This window comes from Carettochelys insculpta, chromosome 3, assembly GCF_033958435.1.
Source record: "Carettochelys insculpta isolate YL-2023 chromosome 3, ASM3395843v1, whole genome shotgun sequence".
NCBI lineage: Eukaryota > Metazoa > Chordata > Testudines > Carettochelyidae > Carettochelys > Carettochelys insculpta.
Window position 1 is genome coordinate 59,526,862 of NC_134139.1, and position 27,681 is coordinate 59,554,542.

Sequence of the window (27,681 nt, forward strand, 5' to 3'; positions counted from 1 at the left end):
AGATTAAGAGAAGAGGCTAAGGGTTGCAGCCCAGGAAGCCCCTGTGTTCTGACCCCTTCCTGGACGGGGCAAGCAGCTCCATGTGCTGCCAGTCCTCCCCCCAGTAGGCTGGAATGGCATTGCTGTGAGAAGCTCTGTCCCCAAAGTGCCCTCACATGGAAGCTCCACTCCTGCAACTCCCACTGGCCAGGAATCATGACTAATGAAAGCTGGGGATAGGGAAGGCGGTACCCACTGGTAAGCTGGGGTTGCGCAGAGCCACTTGTTCCCCCCAACCAGTAAATGAGAGCTTACCACAAGTAAACACCTCACACCCCAGCCGCTGATCCCAGCCAAGCCCCTTCCACACCTTAACTCTCTCCAAAATCTTGCACCCCAAACTCCTGCCTCAGCCCTGAACCTGCACCGCAACCCAGAGCCCCAGCACTGAGCCCTTTCCATTACCGTAGCTCCCTCCAAGACCCCACATTCCAACCTTCCTGCACTCTAATTCCCACCTAGATCTACTGCCCTGACCCCACTCCAAACCCCTTGGCCCCAGCCCTGATCACTCTCAAGCACCCCAGAGCCTGCACCCATAGCTGGAGTCCTCGTTCCCGTCAACCCTGAGATCCCAGCCACGACCCCACCACCCCCACCCCCAGACCATTTATGTGCAGAATGCTTTTGTTATGTGCATGGACATGAAAAAGTAAGAGGGAATACTATTCACTACGTAAATCAACTCTCTTGAAATGCGTCTCAGAGTAAAGGACATGAAAGACAAGTTATTTTCCCACCCTAGAGGCTATCTTACCAATTTACAGTTGAGGCATATCTGGACAGCAGTACACACTTCGCTGTCCTACGATTATCCAAGTTATGCCTGTTCTGTGGATTCACACAGCATTTCTGTCCCTAGAGCTGGCAATATGGCACCTTTCACAGGCATTCTTTTAAAAAAAAAAAAAAATTGTAGATGCTGCAGACTATATTATTGTTTTGGTGGGTTCAGGAGGGAAAGAAGGAGCAAAGAGAGAGAAGCAATGCACTGTACTGAAAACCTGCTCTAGCAAGACTTAAAAAAAAACCTCATTGTAAAAGAAATGCTCAAAAAAACTGGAGTACTTGTCAATGACTATATTCTTCTCCCACATAGAATGACTATCAGATAAGGTGGGGAGGAGAGGGATCAGATGATCTTGCCCAGAAACAAGCATTGTGCATGGTACCTTGGGGGAATAAACAGGGAAAAATATTACACAAGCTAGCTGGCTCAGCAAGGATTAAGAAATACTTTGATAAACAGTTAATGATATGAAAGGCAAAGCCCTTGGCTTCAACTCAGAAGAGTAATTATTCCCATCTGGGCACAGTGAAACTGCAGAAGGGCTACAGTTTTAAACGGTATGAGCAAATATTTAATAACAGCCTATGGATCCTCCTTTTGCAGATATATTAGGGAAAAAATACAATGAAAAAATTTAGGCTGATGGCTATAAAACAACTATATATGGACCATACACAAGAAATGCAATTCTAGGAAAGGTGCAAGTAATCCCTCCTCTACGGGAGATACCAAGTTGTAATAAGTATAGAAGTAGTAACGCAAACCCTATTAGGGCAGCACCTAGGTTACCGATATAAATTCCAGTTCCACGGGTGGACGGGTATGTGTTTCCATAATGTTCACATGCACAGATGTCATAATAAGCAAACTGCAACAACAAGCAGATATTAATGGTCCCTGAAAGTTCCCATCAATGCCTCTCCAAAGAAGCTACTAGGACATGAGAGAAGAGGAAAAATTTCGCACCTCCTCAAAACATGGAAGTTCATGAATGCACCATCTGCTACTTTTGCAACTTACAGTGTGTACACAGGCAGGCTACACTGAGCAGCCAATCTGCACAGCAAAAGGATTGGTTTCATTCTGCCATGTTCTACTTGCTGACTTGTATTATATTGGTCTGGGGGTTGAAGATTTATTGTTATGGATTGGGTTGTACATCAGTGTACCTTTTCAGTAACACGGCACACTTCAATGAGTCAACAATTCCATGGCAAACCCACTTTTTTCAGCTGAATGGACTGCTCATAAACATCACACTTACTTACATTTACAATGATTATAGTCTTACTAGACAGATTTCCAACACAGAAGTGCGTTCTTCCTTCTTGGTGGTCACTCAATAATGAACAGGACCTCTTCATGTCACCCTCTTATTTGTGAGTCCATTGATGGCTGATCAACCCAATTCTGGGGCCACAGATCTTATCACAGAAGAGGAAGGTGTTAGTAGCTGCTGGAGGAGTGCAAGGCAGTTTTTGATGTTCTTTTCTTCTTCTTGGCCCCTCCTCATCTGCCCTGTGGTGGGACCTCTCAAAATGCACCACCCCCTCATGGATTGCCGCTCTCCACTGGGGACAGTCTTGGGCAAGGTTCTCCCAAGCATCCGCACCATACTGTACTTTTTCATGCGTGCTTTCACCACGTCCTTATTATCACTTCCGCTGCCCACCAATGCTCCTCTGTCCTTCCTCCAATTCAGAAAACAGAATCTGTTTTGGGAGGTGCTGATCAGACATTCGAACCACGTGAACAGTCCAACAAAGTTGTTGATGAATGATAATGGCTTCAATGCTGGTCCTGTTCGACTCTTCAAAGACGCTAGTGTTCATGTGCCTATCCACCCAAGAGATATGCAAGATTCTACTGAGGCAGTGTTGATGATATTATTCAAGTGCCTTCAAATGACGCTTGTATGCTGTCCAGGTTTCACATGCATATAGTAGCATTGGAATAACCACTACAGTATACAAGGAGCTTTGTCTTGGGACAGATGTCCTGGTTTTCAAAGACACTTTGTTTCAGGCGGGCAAAAACAGAGCTTGCACGGCTCAGACAATGCTGGACTTCCGCATCAATGTCAACTTTAGTGGAAAGATGACTTCCAAGGCATGGCAAGTGCTCCACATTTTCCAGCAGTTCTCCATTGACTTCAATAGAAGGTGCATGACATTGTTCCACTGCTGAATGCTTGCAGACCACCTTGGCCTTTTTGATCTTCAGTGTGAGGCCGAGATCCTTGTATGAGTCAGCAAAGGCACTTAAGAGGGTCTGAAGGGCTGTGGGATAAAGAGCAACAACCATATTGCCATCCGTGTACTGGAGTTCCACGAGACAACAATTCCATGGCACACCCACTTTTTTCAGGTGAATGGATTGCTCATAAGCATCACATTTATGATGGTTACAGTCTTGCTAGAGAGATTTGCAACATAGTAGTCCATACAAAAAGCTGAACAAGAACCGAATGCACTCATGTTTCGAATGCACCATAAAATACGTCTTAGACAGAGATCAGACATTTTTAAAATCTGCTCAGTGCCATACTAGGGATGTTGAGTAAATGAGTAACCACTGAAAGCAGGCTCCCCTCCCTGACCAGCCCCTTGGAGCCAGGACATGGCATTTAAACTACATCCCAGCTGCAACAGGCTCCTGCCCTCCCTCCCTCTTGCCACAACAGGGGTGAGGATGGGCGCCCTGCCAGCTCATAGGGGCCAGGAAGCAGCATTTCAGCCACCTCCCAGTGTGAATGGGGTCCTGTGGGGTCAGCCTTTCCCCTCACACTGACAAAGTTTCACGCCATGCTTGGACAGTTTGCACGGCACACTGGTCAAAAACCACGGTTCTACTTGACGGCAGGGTGCCCACACCATGGGACTGGCATCTTTTAGATTGTTTATTCAACACGAACACATTCATAGTTCTTATACGGTAAAGATATATGCTCCAACACTGAAATGCACAGCAACTTGTTATCCAAACCTGCCTTCAGATCTTACGCACAAGCTAAAACATTTCCTGCGCTTCCCAATATGCAACACAAAATATTCCAAAAGATCCACAAAAGTTCAAACACCAAGGTCTGATTTGAGATAAGATAAGATAAAGTCATGTTCAGTGGCAGAATGTTTACATTATACTAAGGAGAAAACCTAGATTAGATACCTGCCTCAGATTCTCTCACTGGAGTTGGGGCTGGGAATATTCCTAAGTGGTGATCTAGATTATCAAGAGAAAACAAGCCTTGATGAAGAGCAGCTTGAACAAAGTTCCTGACTTGGTTCAGTCTGGGCTGGAGGAAAAGGAAATCATGGGAAGAGAATAGCTGGGTATCTACAAGGATGATATGCCTGATATAAAAGGCGGGGGGGAGAGGAGCAGATGACATCAGCTATAAAGCTACAAAAAAGACAAAACCACCATTCAGGATCTGCAGAGTTACAAACAATTTTCCAAAACACCAGAAAATGAACACACCCATGCTGACTCCTCCAAAATCAATCATTCTAGTGTATACAAGGACAAAAAGAGGCACCTAAAACCAACATTTTGTCGTCTGGTCACTAGAAGAAAAACTTCATAATTTCACAGATATTAAAAAACCACCATAACCATACCTCAGCTATTGGCCCAATATCTGCATGCCATATTTTTGCAGGTGATGTACAATCTCCCAACCACCGAGTTATAATATTGCCAGACCCTTAGCCGCAGAAGTATTAGTAGGCATTGCTCTAACACCAACTATTTTTTCCTATTCGAAGTCAAGCAAACTACACAGATGTCAAGAAAAAGTGTCAGTACCAAGCTAACTTGTTCCAAAAGATTTTAAAAATACTTCAGTGCTACACTTGAGTGAAATTTCTAAGCACTCTTCATGCCATGGAGTGTTTCAACATGCTCCCTAAATGCACACAAAACAAAAAACATATGACAAACTGTTGTCTCCCAACTGATTAAAGTATTTCTTCCTGGCGCACAAAAGCACTTAGTGTGGATCTGGGCCAAGGGACGTATTCTACCCACTACCAAGCATAAAGTTCAAACACAAGCACAAATACACTTAAAAACGGGACAGCATCTGAAATTTCAAAGAGCAAGAGAAAACGTCTGAGCAATTTGTTATTAAAATCCAGACACTTGCAGGGTTCACAGGATTGGCCAAGGGGTGACAAGTCCAAAAAAAATCTGTGCCACTCCAGTATCTGATTGCAAAGACCAGGTGATTTTTATTTGATAACTCTTCGAAAGAGAAAAGCATCATGTCCTAACCCAACTCTGCAACCTGACTAATAGTGTGCACCCATTTCAGTGAACAAACCCCAACTACTCACCTTCAGTAAAGTTTCTTAACACCCTTATTACTGCCTGCCAACATAGCACAATCTTCTTTAATAATAATCACTGTCACATTTGCATCCAAGCCCTTCCATTTCAGGTTCAATAGCCATCTCAGAGCAAAAGAGAACACAGACTACCTGTGTGACATTGTAAGCTGAACAGGTCGGTCACAGTGTCATATGTTAGCACAGAAAAGTCTAAGCAGGTTACCACTGTATGAGACTTCAAATGAAGTCACAAAGCCATTAAATTAAATCCAATGGTTCACATTATTGTTTACCAAGCAGGAGTCTGACTTTTTACACGTCACTCAAGTAAAATGTACTCACTATGATCAACGGACCATGAAAGTCATCTGTGAGTGCCAGAGATTAGACTATAGATTAGGTTGGGAGGGTAGATGGGTCCAGAGAGGTTCACTCTCTTCCTAAGTAGTCCGCAAAGAAGTCAAGATTCGGAGAATCACTGTGCCAAAGGGCAGAAGTATTTACACACCATCAAATAAAACCAGGCTAAAGAGAACCCCTCACGTTAAATTCAGCCACACCCACCTGTTTGCTTTTCCAGTTCTTCCCAGCAGAACTACTCTGTTCTCTTTTAATGCCTTCACTCCCTCGGAGTATATCGATGAAGTCTTTCTTTGAAACAGATGAAATCAGTTTAGCACGTTTCCGATTAGAAGTCCCCGCTTCTTTCACTTTCTCATCGATATTCTTTTGGTGCTTCCGGACTGCATTAAATAACTGCACAACTCCTCTAGGATTAGAGAGAGAGAGAAAGATGATATTGTATTTTGCATCAGGTTGCCATTATAGAACCCAACCAATCCTTCACTCCCCCAGCACACTAAAACAATACTGTGCTGGTGCAAATGCTAAAAAGAATATCAGCTGCTGTTCTCAAAGCCACTGACTTAAGGCTCTAGCATAGCTAAAGAGTAAATAATCATAATGCAGATCAGACTTCCAGCATTCAACTCTTCCTTCATACCAGGTGCCACACACCAGATAGACATCTACCGCTACAGGCCCAATTCAGCAAGGTACTTAAGTACATATATAACCCCAGTGAAATCAATGAGGCTACCTGCATGCATAACTGAACTGAATCAGAGTTCTTAACAGGTATTCAGCAGCCACACTGGTGAAGGGTTGTACAAAGTAGTGGAGACAACCATAAGAAAATTATCCATCCTCATGCCCACCTCCCAATCTCTCTCTTGCTACCACCACCTATCAAGGTGTAAAAGTTAAGGAATATCAGAGTAACACCAGCAAAATAAAAATACATACAGAGAATACTAGCAACATGTTACACCAAAGACGTGGTATTGCATAGGGTAACAAGCAACAGTAATCTGACCTCAAGAACAACGAATTTGGTGAACTCTCTGTAGAGAAAGTAAAAGGAAGGGGTAGATGTGACTGATCTATACATTTTTAAGTAGCGAATTAACAAAACGATGAGCTCAAACACATCACTCACGCTGGGCAAACACTTAGCACATTATATTCTTGTCTAAATTCTTATGGTTTCCATAGGACTTCTGAAGTCTTTTGTTGAACTCAATACTGTACAAGGTAAACCTGAGTATAAATTGCTTGGCTCCCACTAGTCACTTCTTAAGAGTTCAGTTTGATTGGAAACAGATTACCCACACATGCTTTTATATCTTTTTTCCCTTCTCTCTTTTAAGGACAAAAACACTTTCTTACCTTGTGGCAATTCTCTGAAAATTTCTCTCCGTTTCTCGGTCTTTGGCAACATCTGGCTTCACTCTGCACATCATTTCCCACTCCCGCTTTCTATCAAGCTGGGTTATAAATATTGTTGTGTGAAAAAACATTAGGCATTTTACAATGTAACATTCTTTGAAATAATATTCTGTAAGACTGCAAAGATGACAAATCATTTGGACATGTTTCCCTGGAGGATAAAGGAAACTTCTCTAAACGTTACTTTTATAGGAGTGGACAACAGGTTCTGGGGTAACTTTGCCACATTATCATATAAGAATAGCAAATATGGATGGCAACCAGATTCTCAAAGAGGATCTTGCCCCCACAGGAGTTATTAAACCCATGTGAGTCCCCCTGCAGAAATTCTGGGTGACCTAGAACAATAAATGGAGCTTGGGAGGAAGTTCAGCCCATCCCTTTCTAGCAACGGAGTGGTCAAGTGAAGGAAACAAGAGGGCATTACTCAAAAAGGAATCCTTTTCCCAATCTCCTGCAGGCCCCCTTTCCCTGCAAAATCATATTTTTCATCACAGAGCGCAGAAACAGCATAGTAGTCAAAAGATTTTAAATTTATTGGCAGGCCCTGAACATTAAAAGGTGTGTCGTATTTTGGGCCTACACAATTTAATGCTCTCCACTGAGCATACTATCAAACTGTGCACTGTATTTTGTAATGAACGACGACTTAGCAAGAAAAAAAAGCCATAAAGCAAAAAATTTGGACCAAAGAGGGAGACCATTGTGTCCACTGGGAAAGAGATGAGATATAAAACATTTCAGTTTTCTTTTGAAGCTCCCTGTTTTAGTTCTCAACCTACCCATATTTTCTGCCATCAGCAGCAGCAGTAAATAGTTTTTATTTCCACTGTGATAGTGGAAAGTTGTATTCCCCACTCCTGTTTCAAGAACAAATTAGCAGCATATTTTAAAAGCAATTTAAGAGTGTTCCAGTCATAGTGACATTTACAGTTAGTCGGCTTTATACAAATACTCTATCATGAAATTACAAAATCCTTATCTTTATAATTCCAGGCAGACTACTATGAATTCACGAGTTTATAACCACGCTCTGGCCTATGATCAAAAGAATTATCCATTCTAGCTTCCATCATCATGGAACGAATAAAAGGCTGTTTTTACGTTTATCTAGAGGTGAACAAGTCAGTTTACAGTCTCACAGACCACCATTCATTTGTGGTACCCCACATACTTATTGGAGAAAACCAGGTATTCACAGTGAAAACAGCAACTGATTAGATTCCTTACTGCTATATTCAACAGGTGGGCTACACATACCCTGGTACATCCCAGACTAACCAAACCGCACACTGGGTCATCCCATTCAAGCATTATTGTTGGGTTGAGGCATTTAAAGCATTTCTATCCTGTACTTTTACCACTCAGGTAAACCAATTTTATATTTTTAATCACGTTTCATAAAAAAGCAGATAACCTAATTAATCAGCTGCGACATTTTGTTTTATTCACCTAACAACTTCAAAATGGCATACAGCTTGGAATGTTTGAAACAACCATAGACAGAAGAGGACAAAAAATAGTCACTGTAAAAGAAACTCAATTGGCAGCATGATTCCCCCAGAACAGGTCACCAAGCTTCACTTTGATTTTCCCTCAGAAGTCAAATGCTGTTGTAAATCACACCGGTTTTGCCCCAGACAGCTTTTTTATCTCTAACTTCTAGCTGCTAAGACATTGGAATTTTATTTCCATCTGTAACAGTCCAAAATACACCTATGCGATATATTAAAAATAGTCTTAAAATCAACTAGAAGATAACTTCCATCCTCAAAATAAGAAATACTTGAACCAAAATAAGATCAACATCCATTCACAATGCTCTCAGTGCCAAAACTGACTGGAAATCCAAAGCCTGTGTCAGTAAAGAGAGACCTTCAGCACACCTGAAAGGTCAGCAGATTCAGGCGATTTCAGATCAAGTGAGGAAATGGATCCCAAAGGGGAGGCAGGGCAGCCACAGAGGTGGAAAAATAGGTGGGGAAATGACGGAGAAAAAACAGCAGGGGACACAAATACGCTTGCTTGCCCCAAATGCATAGATAGCTCTGAGCTGAAGAGTCCTCATGGAAAACGCTCTACCAACAGTTTCCCATCTGCACCAGGTGACTCCAGCCCAGGACACGCCATTAAGTTCTGTTGTGGCACTATTGCACCAGGATACCTACCTCTCACTGTCACGCACACATATACACATGTTGTTTCTCACCTGCCTCTTTTTCTCTAGCTTCTCTTGTTTTATTTTCTCTCTTTCCTTCTCCAGCTCTTTACTTTTAACCAAAATGGTGGATTTACTTTTGGGGATCTTTTTGTTAAGCACTCTGGCCATGGCATCTGCCCAGCCTGCACTTGGGCCAGCCTGGGATTCTGCTTCATTTTCATTGTTGGTGCTGGGGGCCGTTGGCCCATCCTCATCATCTCCTTCTAATGCTTCGCCCTCTGAAGAGAAACTGTCTTCTGGGAGCTCTGAACTCCAGTCAGAACCTGAAGAAAGAGAGAAGATGTCAGATTCCCTGCTGGTAATAATGTCCTAACACTAAGAGAATTCCTCTCACGCCAAAATGTAACAACTATGTTACAGAATCATGCACCATTTCCTGTTACAACTAATTCCTGCAAAAGGCATCCAACAGCGCATACATTTCTATAAAGAATTTATTACCAAGTACATTGTGTAAGCATTTGCTCCTCACAGTGATGATTTAAGAAGCTAGGGTGGGAGGGAAGAGAAAAGAGATAATTTATTATGGAATTAATGAACATTTTGATGATTAAAAGCGGCAGATTTCTGAGAAAAAGCTTTTCAGTTAAAACATTAAAATGGCAACACTGACACCTAGTGTTAAAATAAATAGAACCAAACAGATTGACCTAATGCTTGTATGCAATTTATCCATGGATACTCAAAGCTTATTCAGATTAATGTGTCTTGTTCACTAAACGACCCTCAAAACACAATTTCCTAGGCAGACAGAAGGTACGGTTTGTGACTCTAGGATCCAAAACGCTTGCTCCATTTTTGCCAGAACATTGAGCTCCTATGTCACAAAGAGATGCTCAAGTCTCCTCGAAGGCATATGAGGAAACATCTACTTCTTTCATTTTACCAATGTAACACTGGATTTTGAAAACAAACAGCAGCAATATGCAAGAAGAGGGGAGAAAGAAAGGCAAACCAGCCTCCTTCCGCATCCCTCAATTACCAAAGCAAATTAATAAAGTCTGCTTTGATGGCATCATGTAGGGGCAGCGGCTCTAGTCACTACCTCCGGGGCTGCCTGTAATAGGTTTTGATCAGTGTTCCCTATAAGCCAGTCAGTTCCATACTCAGGGATTTCTGGGGTGTGTGCTCACATGCATTTTTTGTAAATATGGACAACAACGATGACGACCACCACCACCACCCCACCACCCCACCACCCACACACAGCGGGGCCTGCCCTTCTTCTCCCGACTCCAGCTCTCAAAGTGGCTCTGCCCCCGCTCCTCCAACAACCCCTGGTTTGTCCCCCCACCCCGGCCACCCGCTCAGCCCAAGGGCCACCCCTGCTCAAACTGATTCCCCCTCAGGAGGCCCCCATCATTTACCCCTGTCTGAACACCCCACCCACTCCCACTCAGCCTGAACTTCCCCTGCTCAACCTGAACCCCCCCGACCCAAACCTCCCACCCTGCTGCTCAGCCCAAACACCCCCCCACATCTCATCCCAAAGATCCCCACCCCCACTCAGCCAGGGAGAGGGAGGACTACCTGGGGCAGGGGTCGGGCAACTGATGGCCTCCCCCATCCTTCCCCAGGACTCCCCACATGGCACTCCACCTCCCCACCTGCTGAGTCTCACTTCTTTGCAGATCTAGAGAAGTAGTTACTCCTCTTTATTCAGCACTGGTGAGGCCACATCTGGAATAGTGTGTCCAGTTTTGGGCCCCCCAGTATAAAAAGGATGTGGATTTGCTAGAGCAGGTTCAGCGAAGGGCAACAAAAATGATTAAGGGTCTGGAGCACAAGACCTATGAGGACAGGCTGAGGGATTTGGGCTTGTTTAGTTTACAGAAGAGAAGACTTACAGGTGATTTAATAGCAGCCTTCAACTTCCTGAAGGGGAGCTCTAAAAAGGAGGGTGAGAAACTGTTCTCAGTGATGTCAGATGGCAGAACAAGGAGTAATGGTCAGAAGTTGAAGAGGGAAAGGTGTAGGTTAGATATTAGGAAAAACTTCTTCACCAGGCGGGTGGTGAAGCATTGGAATGCGTTGCCTAGAGAGGTGGTGGATTCTCCATCCCTTGAGGTTTTTAAGTCCCGGCTGGACAAGGTCCTGGCTGGGATGACTTAGTAGAGGTTGATCCTGCTTGAAGCAGGGGGCTGGACTAGATGATCTCCTGAGGTTCCTTCCAGCACTATGATTCTGTGATTCTGTCTGCGAGGTCTCCATTTGCCCAGTGGGCTCAGCAGGCCTGGAGGACATGGGGAAGTACCCTGTGGGGAGTGCTGGAGGGCAGGGGAGACCATGGGGAGGCAACCTTGCAGCTGCCACTGCCCCGCTTATTCCTGGCCAGGCTGGTCAGGGAGGGGCCCCGGGGTGGAGGCACATCCCCCCTTGCGTACAGGACTGCCAGCACTTCTCAAAGTGTGGTTCACAAACTACTCATGGTCTGTGACCATCTTGTAGGTGGGCCATGGGCTTGGGACTTGCCCCTTCTCACCCCCACAAGGGGGTGAGCCCACCCTGGCTCTCTCGCCCTGAAGCCCCCTTATGTTACAGCTGTGTATCTAGTTATTTATGCTCCAGTAGACTGCTATGAATAATTCAGTATTTGAGGTATTAAGAGATAAGTGAATGCATTTTGTCACCATGGGTGGTTGGCTGGTGGGTCATGGAAAGGCTTGTATTGAGTGGGGTGGGATGCAGGCCAAAAGCTTAAGAACCAGGGCTGTAAGCTGAGCACTTGGGCAGCCGCTCAGCTGACTGGCAGAGCGCCCACAGCCAGCAGCATGTGTTTCTACTGGTGGTGCACAGCAGCACATGCATTGGGGAACATAACATTTATTCTGCCCATGGCTGGAATAAATTAGAGGGAACACTGGTTTTAATTCTCCCCAGATGCAGCCAGAGTTGAAGCCTGACATGGGAGCAGGGACAAATCTTTCACAGCTTTGCTAAACAAGCCCTTCCCCTTTCACACTGACTCTGGTAACAGCTGTTTCAGGCACTCTAGATCTCATATCACGCTTGACCCCTCAGGAAAAGGACTGTACTGTGATTAATGAACTAGTCTGCAACTCAGGAGGGTTTGAACTCATTCCTCTCTGCCACAAACTTTCAGTGTGATCTTGGGCAACTTGCTTAGGATCATATTCTTGTTACCCTTCTCATGCTGGGTAGCAACACAATAAAGTTAGCCAGTCTATTTGAGGAATAAAGCTCTATCTATAGGAGTAAGGGTCTCTTTCTATGCCATCATTCTTCATCCATATAAGGGAGACAATGTTATGCTGTTGTACAGGACCATGGTTTCACAGATGTAGAGAACATAAGACCAGAAGAAACAATGAGATCGTCTAAGTCCACAGATGTGCAAAATTTGGAACCCAAGCCAGATTCAGCCCATCTAACATTTCTGTCCAGCTTACAGAACAGCAGGACTCTGACACTGGCTCCCTGCCATGGCTCTTTGCCACTCCTGGACACAGCCAGCTGCTTCTGAAATGTCTCAGCACATCCCTTGGGAGCAGGGGTCAGAGGGCCTCCACGTGCTACCCACACCAGCAGGCACTGCCCCCGCCACACCCATTGACTGGTTTCCTTACACTCAACTTTGATAAACTCGTTTTATTTTTTACTATAAACCAATTCAGTGTTTTGATTAACCCCAGTTAAGCGCACAGGCCACGAGGTAGTGTCTCTTTTAGGAAACAGCAAACCCAATACCTTCTCTATAAGTGGTCAGCAAGAGGGCTGGACACACCACATGGTCTGGAGAAATTTGAGATTGGAAGCATCACCAATGAATGCCTGCAAAGAGTTAAAACCAGAGAGAACAGGTTCTCTGTTGGTAAGCAGCCAGGTGAGCCAATGGGAAAAGAGAGGGATCTTTTAAAGTGAAGCAGTTAACTGCTGAGGGCTCTCTCTTTTGTCTGGCCAGAGCAGAGAAACAGAGATGCTTAACCCTGAGCAGGCTTAATGAATCCAGTAAATATTCAGGCCACAATACAATCTGGGCATACAGATAAGTAAGTAGAGAGGAAATATTTACTTAAACGTGATCAGGTTATTTTTTGTTTTGGGTTTTGTGCAAGACTACTTACGCTGCCTGACATATTCCTCCCTGTACACCAGCTTCTAAACTGAATGCCAGGGAAGTAATTCTCTATGCTTTTAGCTACTCTTTTTATTTATTAAGTTGCTCTGTAACACCTAGCGATGAAGTATGTTTTATCACTTATGGTATACTTTACCTATTGTTTTGTTAATAAATAGCCTTTTTTTCTTAAAGACAATTATTTGGTTCCTGTGTCTGTGTATATTCATGCTCAAGCCCAAAAGGTCAGCTATCAGGTTGCATCTTAATTTCTTCCTCTTTGTTTCCAAGCTCTCTTGAGGTTGGAGTTATCCCTGTGGCATACATCCCAAATCAGTCTTCCTGGGTCTTAAAAGGGGGTTCTCTCACTTGGGCGGTGGCAGTGATCTTCCAGGGTCAGGGAATCTGTGACCTTGGGAAGCTTTTAAGCAGTAGCCTACAGTAGAATGGCAGTAGAGACCACAGTGGGTATGTCTACATTGCAAAGAGAAGCCTGCAGATGGCCCATGACAGCTGACTCAGGCCCTAGGACTTGGGCTGAAGGGCTGTTTCACTGCTGTGCAAACTTGTGGGTGTAGCGGGGAGTTCAGGCTCCGGAGCCCTCCCACCTGCTCCACAGCCCAAACACCATGAGTTTGAGTCACCAGGAATGGACCAGATACAAGTTTTTCTTTGCTGCATAGACATACGTGGTGTGACTTGCAAACTTTTATGCTGGCTCTCCTTGTCATAGCTTTGAGCCACAGCAGTACAGAATCTAAGGCCCCCAGCGTTGCAGGGCAGTGAGTGACACAATGCTGTACTAGTCTGCATTGAACACCAAAGCATCACAACACCCCAATTCAAAGATGATGCCTTACCAATGGCTAGTTTGGTATCTGAGTTACCCAGGTCTCTAAACATTTAACACAGGCATTATTGATATTGCATAGCGCTCATAGGTTTCGGTTCTTTTTAAAATCAGAAGGTCAAATAGTACTAAAATCAAACATCTATACAATTACCTTTATCAACCAAACTTGTTAACTCCTCAAAGAATGAAGTCAGGTTTGTTTGACAAGATTAGTTTCCAAAAAATCATGTTGATTGGCATTAATTATATTCCCATGCTACACTTATCAACTGAATCTCATATCAGCCCTTCCATTATTTTGCCTGGGACTGATGTCAGGCTAACTGGCCTATAATTAGCCAGGTCTCCCTGCTTGCTCTTTTTGAATACAGGCACAAAAGTAGCACTCTTCCAGAATTTCTCTGGTATTTCACGATTTACTAAATATTAATGCCAACAGGCCAGAAATCCCCTCAGTTGGCTCTTCTAATGCTCTTGGGTGCAAGTTCTCCCAGCTTAATGATTTAAAAAACATTTCTCATGTTTTATGTTACCCTTAGTTAGAACTCACTAATGAATTGGAAAGTGATTCTTTTTCCTCCTAGGATAAGAGTATGCCTTCCGGCTTTTAACACAATAAAATCCACAAATCTTTACTGAACTCTTCTGCCTCTTCCCCATCATTAACAATTTTATTACCTCCATCCATTAATGAGCCTGTATTATCATTATAATTTCTGTTGTTGCTAGTATACTTTAAAACTCCTTATTGCTCTAAGCCCTGTCCGTCATGGATCTTTCCCCTATGTCCCTAACAATCTTCTTCATTTCACAACTTCTCATTAATACTGACAGCTATCAGTTTCCCTATTTTTCTACTGTTAAATATACTGCTTTTTTATTTTGCATTGCAGCCTTCGGAAGATGAGCTTTTAGCCAAAAATTGCCCTTTTTCTTGATACATAAAAAGGCTTCTTAAAGAGGGCCCAATTTTCATTCACATTTTTCCATCTAAATGTTTCCTTCCTGTCAGTTTCATTCATAAATTCCCTCAGCTTTTGGGAAACTACCCTTTCTGAAGCAAAAAATATATTTATTGTTGGTTAAGATGTGGGGATGGCTGAGTGGATGGCTAGTAATATAAATAATTCACTTTGCAATGCGTCATTCTTTAAGACTCTCTCTATGCCCTTCCATGTATGTGTGATTTCACAAGCAAATTCCCAAGCTGTTTGCTGTGCTGGACATTGCTAGAAAAAATATTTATCTTATATAATCCTTATGGCTTGTTTAATCAGTTCATTAGGTTTAGAATCTATCACAGAAGTATACAGTACAGAAAACTGCAGTAAGAAAAATCTAAAGTTGCCTCTCATTTTCTTATTTTATATTACAGAATACATGTCCCTTATTTTAGAACATTATGGTCACGGACCACAATGGTGATGCCACAAGTCTCCTCCTTATTTTACTTCTGCATAACTCAGCTTTTCCAAGGAAACCCTGTCCTACACTAGTTTTCTCAAAAATCAAATATGCATGTGAGTTCAGTGGGCCTTGACTCCAAAATTAAGTGCACTATTTAGTAACTTGATTTAAGGTTGGTTGTTTTTTTTTTTGGTGAATTCATTCATGATTTAAATCAATCCATCCTGTCTTTCACCTTCCACTTCCCCAACCTACGAACCCCACCACCATGCCACCTCCCAAGTATACAGTTCTCAAAATGCTCCATTTAGACAGGAATAAAAGGAGTCATGCCTAAGGGGAAGTAAACCTCAGTCAGAACCAAGGCACACAAAGCTTGCAGCTGGAATTTTTGTAGAAGTACTTTTAATAAAAACAAAACATGTTAAGGATTTGCTAACAGAATACCTAGCTGAAGGAAAAGAAAAAAAAGATTTTGAAAAACTGAACTATTTCACCTCACAGTCAGAATCAGCCTATCCAACTCCTGCGCAAAGAAGAAATTACCCCTCAGGAGAACTTCAAAAGTGCTGATACTGGCACTAACTAGTGCAATGATAAAATGGAACACTCATTAAGATGCTTATTCTGTCATCATCCCATTTCATTTACTCATTTTTAAAAGCTGAACTGTCCTTATGCTACCAAGACTACTTCACATTCTGCCTTTCTAATTCACCAGCAGACTTTTTTAACATGCTTGAGCAGGGAATCATACAGCTGTTTATTCCCTACTAACAAAGCATTTGCCAAATATTCAGCACTCTGCTCTATGCCTTATCTATACCACAAGTTAAACCAGTTTAATGTACACAGGTTTTTAAACCAATGTGGGTCAACCAGTGCAAACACCAGCGTTGAAATTTATTTTGGTTTAAGAGTGCCCACATAGCTTTTTTTGCATTGGTTCAACTAAACCAGTTTTAAAATCACACCTTTAATTAAATCTGTGCAACTTTCTCATGTAACCAAGACCTTCAAGTGAGAGCACAGCTTTGACCTTGCCCTTCTAAATGACCTGCAGTCTGAGTACCTCTTGATTAGCATTAGAGGAACTAGACTTGTACTATTCCTAATTACATATGGGGAAACTGAGGCATGTATGCAAATTTATTTTCTGCAGAGCAAAGTGAGTCAGCAGCACTGTTATGAGCCAAATTCAGGACTCCTACACACTGTCTTTGTGTTGCAACACTTGTAACTTAATCACAAATTTGGTGAGGTTCTGATGTAAAGCTACAGCTCCTGGATTAATGTGATTATATCAGAATATATATGAAGATACACATCTCATAAAATTGGAAAGGACCTTGGGAGGTCATTAAGTTCAGTCTCCTGCCCTCTTGGCCGGACCAAGCACCATCCCTTTTTTAATCTATTTGCCCCAGATCCCTAAATGGCCCCCTCATGGATTGAACTCACAACCCTAGGTTTAGCAGGCCAATAAGCTTTAATTGGGGAAAAAAATCTTCTAGCCTTCCTGGTTATGAAGTAAAGCCTGAAAACATCATCCAAGCATATCCCAAAGGCTCAGAAACCAGAGGACAGACACAATGAACCCAAAATATATTATTGGTTCTTAAATCTCAGGATATTTTGACATTGGGTATGGCAACAGGGCTATAGACTTTAAAAGGCACTAGTTTTGGAGGAGCTGAATCAAAACAGAGCCAAACTGATTATGAAGTCAGGAAAAAATAAAGCCAAAAATAGATCTACCTTTCCTCTTAAGATGAGCAAGGGACCACACAAGAGCCCTTACAGGAGCAGCAGGAGACAATCACAAAGCTTGAACAGAGGATCTCACACTTCATCTATACTAGAAGTGCTACAGTGGCAATGCTGGAGCATTTCTGGTGAAGAAACTCTTAATTACTTTATCTCCCATGAGAGGCAGAAGAGAAGCTCCCCACCAACAGCGCTGCCTACTTCAGGGCTTAGGTCAGGAAGACTTAGGCCACTTGGAGCATGATGAAAGTTATGAAGTCATTTCTAGTGTAGATAAGGTATCAGATGTTATTTGTGCCCTACGAAGACCCTTCTACACTAGACAATTACATCAGCTTAATACGTCATTCAGAGATGGGGACTATTCACACCCCCAAGCAACAGTTAAGCTGACTTAATTTTCTAGTGCAGACATCACTAGCTGATAGAAGAATTTGTCCAAGCTACAGCTTCTCAGGGGAGTGATAAAACAGTTTGAGCATCCATCCACTTTTACCAGGGCAGTCCTTTATTTAAGCTGTCTCATAGGTATCCCAACTTTAAAAAAAATGGGCAGATTGTCCCATATCTTGTGGGGTTCCTGTTCCCTGGCACCCAGTATCTCAGGGCAGCAGCCCTCGTTCCCAGGGAGCTCTTCCGCTGGTTGGCTGCCCTGTTCCCCCGGTGTTCTGCACCTCTGGGTGGCAGCTGCTGCTGCAGGAGAGCTCCTCTATGAGGCAGCTGCCCCATTTCTCAGCATCCCTCAGCAGCAGCCCCCACTGCCAGCTAGCTCCACCACAGGGGGACTTCCTCGTTCCCTGACACCCCATGCTAGAGGAGGCAGGTCCTGGTGTGGGGTGGTTGCTGCATTCGCTAGGACCCCAGGCTAGGAGGCCGCAAAGCCTCTATTCTCAGCACCCAACTGCCAGAAGGTTGTGGAGCCCCCATCCTCCCTCCTTCTCGTTAGGAGGCAGCAGAGCCCCACATCCCTGATGCCTCACTGTAGGGCAGCAGCCCCTAACGCCAAGCAGCCGTGACACGGGACAGCAGCGCCGCCCCTCCAAATCCCTGGAGACCTGTTTCCTGTATTTGCCAAAAGGCAATACGGTCACTCTACATTGTATTTGTAGTGAAGCACTACACAGACAACTCTGTAGCTTAGACTCCCACCGAAAGTTGTTGAGCTCCTCATCCCAATTACACTCCATGTCAGACACCATCGTTTCTACAGGGCCATATGGGAGCATATCTCGCACGAGGAGAAAACACTAACGTTCTACGGGTGGTCTGCCCTCTGTTGCCGGGCCACAGGCTATGACAGGCCTTTTCTGCCACAGACCAAGACTATTCTCACTCCTTAGGAGGGCCCCGTCGGGAAGATCAGTGACTGTTACCCCTTAAGGAGATGCACCCCCCGTCCCCCATAGCCCCTTAAATCATACCCTACCGTTGCCTTTTTCCTGGTACTCCAGGGGCCACCACACGGAAATCAGTTTAGCAGGGATTTGGGGAGAGCGTGGAAAGGAGAACGGGAACACGACACGCCTAGAACGGAGGCTCCGGGAGAATCAGCGCACAGGAAGACTGAAGCGGGAGAAACAGGACGGAGAGAAGTTGGGAGAAGCGGGCGGGAGGAGGAGGATGGAGGTGGGAAGGTAAGGAAGCTTGGGGAGCTGCGGACTCTTTGCACCACCTCGCAGAGCCCTTAGCCGGGCTTAAGGCTCCCCTCCTTCTCACCCGGCCGTTGCGAAAGCCAGATTTCGCTTCCCGCCCCCCGGCTCTACCCGCCAGCTGGCCGGTATCCCCAGGCCCCTCCCCCGGCTCGGAAGCCATCAGCCCCTTACCGCTCTCCTCTGCCGAGTCCGCGGCGGCGGCGGCAGCAGCACCGGCCCCACGTGGGCGCTCCATGGCGGCTGCCATCTTGTCCGCTGCGTGTCTTGCTAATGCCGTCCGGGCGGTGCCACTGCGGCAGTGAACGCGAGTTCCCAGGCCCCGCTTCCTGAACCTGCCTTGGCGGCAGCAGCCCAACTAACAACCGCCGCCTGCTCCTGGGGGAACGTTATCCGGGCGGGAGATATCCGCAGCCGGCGCGGCGCAGTGTCCGCCCATCGCGGGGGCTGGAGCACCAGGGGGAGGTGTAGACCAGGGGTTCGAAATCCCCTATGGAGAGAAAAGGGAAGGCAAGTTGTGTGACCCCGTGAATGAAGCTCTGCGAGTCCTCTGGGCGTGTATGAACATGCAAGTGCGCTTGGTCCCCTGTCTCCACTAGCCCTTAAAGTCCATCGTAGATACGCAGTGCCGGGTATGGCAATTGCGTAGCTGGACCGAAGGTACCTCTGATCTGAACGAACCAGCAGTCATGTATCGGAGAGGTAGCCCTGTTAGTCTGTATCTTTGAAAACAAGACGTCCTGTGGCACCTTATAGACTAACATATTTTGGAGCATAAGCTTTGATGGGTGAAGACCCGAGTTGTTGTTCAGCAGGCATGGAGCACTTTAAAGACTAACAAAACAATTTATTAGGTCATGAGCTGTAGTGGAACAGATCTGAGGAAGTGTGTCTGCGCCACGAAAGCTCATCACCTCATAAATTGTTTTGTTAGTCTTTAAAGTGCTACATGATTGCTGGTTTGTTTTGGTAGAATACAGACTAACATTGGTATCTCTCTGTCGCTATCAGAACAGTTTACCTGGCTGTCCTCACTGAGGGAGCTTGGCCTGGAGAAACTCTCCACTCCACTGCCCTTGCTCCCCCAGACATCCAGGAGTGCAGGGGTCAACTTTCAACCCAGATAGGTCGATTTATCTGTCCCCCTCCAGGCGAGCAAAATCAAACCCTGGGAAATTGACCCTTACTGGTTTGATCTTCCGGGTAGGGTAGGGTTGATGTACCCTGAGAGGTGGAGCTTTTCTCTGGCATCTTGTCCAAAGGTGATTCTCATCTGCATTCTTATACGGGCATTTGTCAGCATACGGGCTACTACCTTCCATGTCAGAGCTTAGTGTTCTGTGCTGCTTTACAGTTCTGAGTTTCTGGGATCATTTCGGAGACAAGGTGGTATATACACATACATATATGACATTGTACAGTCTCACAATGTTATGAGGCATACCCATTTAATTGAATTTTTCTTGAAAAGTTACAAAGAAGGAACAAATCTGCCAAAACAATCAGTTGTTCCTCAACAACCCAAAAACTAGATTTGTTGAATAAACTTGTGCATCTGAATAGTTCATCCAGCTTTAAATATTCAATATATGTATGCTAAGGACTCCAGGTTAGATACACTACAGTACATCTTACAAAAATGTTTCCTGTTGAGAAAATGATTGTAAAAAATATCACAAAAGGTTGGAACTACGACACTACAAGTATCTGAGGCCCTTAGTGGGACTAATCCAGGTTCATAATGGTGCTACTGTTTGATTCCTTAATAAAATTATTTTGAAATACATTCCAGGCGGTGACTTTTCTTTTCTTCCTGAAAGCCTGCAGACCTTGCACACAGGCTACTCTGCCATAAGATGTATGATGTTGGTAGTCATTTCTGTCCTGACTGTGGTCTTTATATTAAAAAAAAACAAAAAAAAGCTTCTAATTTCCCTGGCTGCCTGGAAATAAGAAGCATCTCAGTAAACGAGAGAGGGATAGATTACATGATCTGGTTGATTTTGAACATTGGCAACACTAATACATTTTATTTGATTTGAACAAATTATACTTGGACTCCCAGGCTGAAAGCATACATTATTGAGATGGCTGCTGTCATGCATCAAGGAGATATATTCCACCTTGCATAAAACCTTTCCATTAAGAATCCTCACCTAACCATGGGAGTTACACAGTCTCTATATAGACTTTATCAAGGTTGACAAGATTTGCCAAGATGCTTTGAAGGACCAGGCAAGAGAGGAAAAAAAATATGAGGAGGTACTTCTCATAGCAGAACTCTTGGTACTGAGAACGACTTTTCAAGACCATGCATTTGCACCCATCGTGGCAGCTACACTGTGGCTTCCCAGGCTTTTATTCCCGCATTTATGACATTTAGGCTGCATCTCCATGTGCACGCTACTTCGAAGTAGCGGCGCCAACTTCAAAATAGCGCCCGTCACGGCTACACGTGTTGGGCGCTATTTCGAAGTTGAAATCGACGTTAGGCGGCGAGACGTCGCAGTCGCTAACCCCATGAGGGGATGCGAATAGCGCCCTACTTCGAAGTTGAATGTCGAAGTAGGGCACATGTAGCCGATCCGCGTCCCGCAACATCGAAATAGCGGGGTCCGCCATGGCGGCCATCAGCTGAGGGGTTGAGAGACGCTCTCTCTCCAGCCCCTGCGGGGCTCTATGGTCACGGTGTGCAGCAGCCCTTAGCCCAGGGCTTCTGGCTGCTGCTGCGGCAGCTGGGGATCCATGCTGCATGCACAGGGTCTGCAACCAGTTGTCGGCTCTGTGGATCTTGTGTTGTTTAGTGCAACTGTGTCTGGGAGGGGCCCTTTAAGAGAGCGGCTTGCTGTTGAGTCTGCCCTGTGACCCTGTCTGCAGCTGTTCCTGGCACCCTTATTTCGATGTGTGCTACTTTGGCGTGTAGACGTTCCCTCGCAGCGCCTATTTCGATGTGGTGCTGCCCAGCGTCGAAGTTGAACGTCGATGTTGCCAGCCCTGGAGGACGTGTAGACGTGATTCATCGAAATAGCTTATTTCGATGTCGCTACATCGAAATAAGCTATTTCGATGTAGCGTGCACATGTAGACGTAGCCCTAAGATTCAGGACCTCTGGGTTTGGCTTATTTGCATCTTGAAGGTCTTTATGCTAAAGCTGAGCAGCTGTTACAGTCTGGTAACTAAAACAGCCAGTTTTCTGATGTAAAAATAACCAACAAAACCTTTCAAAAGGACCATTTTGGTATCCAGAAGGGCTGGATGGTTCTCCATCTATAAACAAATCATGATGACCCTTTGGGTTTTTCATGGTTATGATATTAGGATCAGGCCTCATTTTAAAACATCCATTGTCCTGCACATCTGAATCTCTCAGTTTAGGTTTAGTATCTCCTTTGTAGGAAGCATATGCTTCCACTTAGTACTCTAATCCCCACAGACCTGGTGAATTTCTTCAGAAACGGAATCAATTCTGTGGTACAAAACCAGACAGTTTAAGTGTTGTGTTCAGTAGCTCAAAAAAATACTTTAGGCTCCTGAGAAATACTAAGAAAACACTGTGAAGTGATCAGCAGAACTATCAGCTGTTCTTGTTCCCATATTAGACTTCTTTTTTTTATTTTTTGCTTTGAAGTACCTCCACCCAAAGGAAGTTTCTCCAGTCCTATCTAGCTTCCATCTAGCTGTGGGAAAAGATTCAGATCTTGCAGGTTCAGACAATCTGGCTCATTCCTGAAATACGTGGCAGCTAGGGAACCATATTTACATTTCTCCATCATGAAAGTCTTACATTTCCCCGTACACTGCAAGGAATTAGACAAACATTGAGGGTATTTGACTTTACCATGGTATTCACTATATGCCCTTTAGTAGAAAGATTAAAGCCAAAATATTTTAGTCAGTGATATAATACTGTTGTCTTAAGGCAACTGCTGTATCTGACCTTTCTCTCAAGTCAATTTGATCTGGACAACTGAACTGTGCTCCATTCCTGATGATGGCTAATACCAATAACATCGAATTCACCATCTTTCTGATGAAATCAAAATGCCACCACCTTACTAGCAGCATAGCACTTCCATCTAGAAACACAGGGCTTAATCATTCTCCTATGATCTCCAGCATGGAAAAGAGGAAGGAAAGATTTACCCCCTTTTGGTGGGGGAAGCCACAGCCGAGGAAGGAGCTCAACAGGGCAAGTGGGAAGTATACTCGCCAGCTCAGCCAACAACAGAAAGTTATTGCACCTCGAGGATATGTAATAACTATATCATGGCATCCTCTGCATTAGAATCCTCTTTAAGGGTATCCTAAAGGCAGGTTTTTTTAAGCCCATTGACTGCTGCTATCATATAGTCAAAAGGCTCTTTGTGGATTTTCTCTGGTCTCTTTCACGTCCTGGGAGAGCTGGTGTATTGGGGGTTTCACTCTAATTGTAATCTAGAAAAGCTTTAAGAATGGGAAAGGTTTTATTTTGTTTTGTTTTTTTGCACCCATATGCAGTTTGTGGGGTCTTTAGCAAAGTGTGTGATCTGGGCCTACCAGCAGTCAGATATCCAGTCTAAAATAAGGTATATTGAATTGTGGATCATTTTTAGGAAGCAGCCTACTTTGTCTTTCTCTGTTCTGAGATTCTTCTCTGTGATTCTGAAACCTAAGAAAATACAGTGTTACATTACAAAACTTCCAGCAAGATTATTTACACTACACTACATTACTGCATTGGGATGCTAATCCTATGACACCAGTAGTAAAAAGGCTTGATCCCTGAGTATGTTACAACCTCTACTGATACTACCACTGGGGGAGCTTCCCTCGTAGTGAATTTTGGGTCCTGGTGTTCCTCATGTAGAGAGAGCCATTGGGACCAGGACTGTCTTAAGCTAAACAATATAGGTGTATCTACGTGCACAAATTCAAGACCATTATGTGCCACTTATGCAACCCCCACCAATGATAGTTATGGTGCAAATTATATTGGTAAAAATGGCAGCCCTTTGTCAACATTATGGCTTCCACTATTTCAGTGACTAGTATAGTACACCCAGGAAGAATCCTGGTTCCCAATCTTCCCATTATAAATGCATCCCAGAAGGAAACGCATTCTTTCAAGACCCAATAGCAAGATGGAGGTCAACAGAGATAACTGAAACATATGACTATGATCTGAAGTATTCAAAACATACAGAATATAAATGGTAATCCAGGTTTCTGGGATGTATCCTCAGCTGATGTGTATTGGTGCAGTTCCACTGACTTCACTGAGGTTATGCTAATTTACACCAGTTGAGGATTTGACTCTCTAATCTGATTTGCAATTTGCATCAGACCATTTTTGTGTCATGACCTCTGTGTTTTATACTTTCCAGATATCTAATAAAACAATAGTGTATTTTTTATTCATTATATTTCTTAATTGCAGAACAAGCCAATGTATCCAGAAAATCATTTATCTTATACAGCAGATCATTGGGAAATGTGACTTCAGGGTCACAGTGTACTTACATTTTCAAGAGTCTGCTATGCCATAAGTGCCATAAATATAATACTAACATGCCATAGTGCACTTCATGCTAATTTCCATATTCACTGTGCAAAAACATCATGGGCCAAAGTCCTCTCTGTTGTAAACCCATAGTAATCTGTGGAGTTCTGCTAGGGATGAATTTAGCTCTGTGTTTGGCTCAGTTCAGTTTCAAAGACATCCATTGCATGGGAAAAATGAGAAAACAAAATTATCATTCTATTTGCTATTCCCTCAGAGAATCAGCTATAAAAAGATGAATAAAACATTTCCTGTGTTCTCTTCAAAATATAAATATGTACCATTTTAGTCATGATATGTCCATTTATTTTGAATAGGTTTTTCTATTTACATCGGATATATCCTGTACAAAGAAAATCACTCTCAGTGCTATAGAAAGGTAAATCAGAAAAAAGAATAGACGAGGATATTGGACAGATCTCTATCCTCACCCCAGCTCCTGTGTTCTGCTCCAGCAGTGCTAAGGGATTAGAAAGGTGGCCTAAACAGCCAGTGGAGGATTCCCTTTATAAAGGGCTACCATAGAATCAATGTAACAAAGTCTTCCCCTCTTGCTCCTGCGTGCTTTGCTACATTGCAGAAGACAGGGAGGAACTATAGCCAAAAAACTTTGCACTCTGGCCATCCTGGGCTGGTAGACTAGCCCTAGCCAGGAGCTTTATTACTGATGCAAACTGGAGCAGTCCTGAGGCTGCTTCAACTTGGGCTGGGGACTGAAACAGGATTGAGGAGGTAGTGCAAAGAGTGGAAGAAAGCCCCACCCACCCACTTGCGGTGTGGCAAGCACATCTGTGGTGCACTTGAGCATCTGGCCCTAAATATTTAAATTGTAAATTTATGTTGGGGGGCCAGTACCCCATCACCCTGCGGGTGGAGCAAAAATGTGATAGTCCTACAGCACAGCCAATAGGGTTGCACCCTGCCTCAGAGTCCCATAACCCAGTGGCCAGAGTTTTTAGGACCCCCTCATTTGCAGAGAAGCATAGCCCAATGGCCAAAGTAAGTGGAAGATGGGGAGGGGGGTTGGTGACCCCCCCCCTCCACCCCTGCTCCACCAAGGAAGGGAGAGCAGCTAGTTATGGGGATCAAGCCTTTTGTGCTCCACTGGGTCCCAGCTAAGGATGCTAGTAGTAGCAATGGGGGGGCGTGCCACACAGTTAGTGGAGAATCCACCTTCAACATGCTAAGCACTGCAGGGACACTGGCTGGTCCCTCCCTGGGCTCCTTCCTACCTTGACTCCTGTGGCTGAGTCTGTGTCTTCAGGATCTTGGGGTGCCTCAGGTACCTATAATCTTCCCAGGGCATCTGTGGGTGCCTGGGTTCCTGCCTGGGCCTCAGAACCTCCTGCACCCTTCATCTGGGCTCCTGGCTGCCCCTCAGCTGAAGTCAGCAAGACGTGCCTTCCCTTTCAGCAGTCTGGCCAGACTTAGCTGTGCAGCTCCTTTTTATACTGCAGCAGCAGCTGGAACATGTCCAAGAAGGGCATGGGCAAGGCTTCCACAGCCTTAACCCCTTCCTCTCTAGTGTGGAGTCAGTACACCCCATCATGATGAATCATGGTGCCCTTGGAATAAATACATTTATTTCTGTGTCCATTAAATAAACTGCAGAACCAAAGAATAAACCATATGTATTTAGCAACTTTGACCCTCTCATCTGCTCTTTCGCCATCCTCCTGGGGTATTCTGACATTCAAAATATTTTAAAGGCTTTCAAGCTGCTGCTGTTTTTAATAAAGGGAAACTGTCACAGAAATATTTTCTTCTTTCTTCCCAAATGAGAAATATCTTCATGTCAAATCCCCACATTACTCTGGTCTTGGATTTAGAATAGATAAATTTTAGTCCTGGACCAGTGACAGTTTTTAATATACAATATGTGGCAGACTAGAAATGCGGCTTTTGTTTGACACAACAACTGGGATCCCTTCCTTTTAATAGTAACAGACATTTACTTTTCGCTCTGGGGGGTTCATGATGGAGCTAACACAAAACGCTATTCCTACATCATTTTTAGAGGATCACATTAGTTTATTAGACCTTTCAGTCACTCCAGGGCCAGCATATCAATTCACAAAGTTAAGACCAGAGGGAACTGTTGTGATCATCTGTGCTAGGTTGACCTCCTACATAACTCAGCCCACAGAAGACAGGAACTGTGGCAGCTTGGCTTTGCAGACATGTCAAATGAAAAACATATTCTTCAGAACTTTCTCCTAAAACGTGCCCTAAATAAAAAACATAAAGGTTTGTTATTAATAATACTAGTTACTATTATAGAGTTAGTCAGAGGCCAGTCTGGGTACTGGAGTCCCATCGGTGCTGTGGAAACATTTGTGAAGACTGGTCGCTGCTTGAAAAGTTTACAGGCAGCAGCAACATGGGGTAAAGCCCTGACCCCGTGAACCGCCTCATTGACTTAGGTGGGACATGCTGTGAATAATGGGTCCTCCGGGCAGATTAGATTTTCAGCAGGACTTAGTTTTAGACAAGATGCAACACTTGGTTGTTAATGGAAACTGGTTTTAAGATGGTAAAGCTCAAATAGAATCATAGAATTATAGGCCTGGAAGAGATCTCAATAGGTCATCTACTACTGTCCCCTACACCCAAGGCAGAACTAAGCAACAACCGGAGCATCCTATCAGGTATTTGTCTAACCTGTTCTTAAAAATTATGGTGGTGGTTGCCTTAAAAATAGCAGTAGACAGTTCTACAAATGTTACATTTTGAACAATATTAATAGTTTTGACTTTTTAACTAATTATTCTATGTATTTTATAAATGATCTTTTTTAGCTTCTGCTAATTTTCTAAACTTCTATTATTTTATGCTCTGCATAGATGATGTCCCCTCCACTAATCATGTAGGTTGTGCCTGCAATAGCAAATTCAGTTTGGGCACCTCAATGCAAGAAAGAAACTGATAAATGGGAGGGAGTTCAGAAGAGAGCAGCAGCCATGGTTATGGAGCTGGAGAGACTGATTTATGAGGGAACATTAATAGAGCAAAATATGTACCACTTGGTTAAGTGCCCAGTAAATGCGAACATAACTGGGCTTATGGTTTCTACTGTGATTGGTCCTGCTCATGAATTCCGTGGGACCACTTCTGACAGTAGTGTGATGATAAATACCAATAATGAAACACTAGGCCCTGATCATGCAAAGAATCGACTTGTCCATACCCTTACCCTGTATGGAATTCTGTGGGACTCC

The 27,681-nt window shown here is 44.1% G+C and overlaps 1 protein-coding gene across 1 annotated transcript in view; it reads right to left on the reverse strand.

Moving 5' to 3' along the window:
- RRP15 (ribosomal RNA processing 15 homolog) overlaps nt 1–25,862 on the reverse strand; it is a 62,959-nt gene extending 37,097 nt beyond the window's left edge. The window contains exons 1-5 of the mRNA XM_074988611.1: nt 25,696–25,862; nt 19,098–19,413; nt 9,158–9,432; nt 6,889–6,986; nt 5,725–5,929 (exon numbers count right to left, since the gene is read on the reverse strand). Coding sequence (XP_074844712.1) covers nt 5,725–5,929; nt 6,889–6,986; nt 9,158–9,432; nt 19,098–19,173 — 654 coding nt within the window. The 5' untranslated portion in view covers nt 19,174–19,413; nt 25,696–25,862. The remainder of the gene's footprint in view (nt 1–5,724; nt 5,930–6,888; nt 6,987–9,157; nt 9,433–19,097; nt 19,414–25,695) is intronic.
- Nucleotides 25,863–27,681: the final 1,819 nt, after the last annotated feature.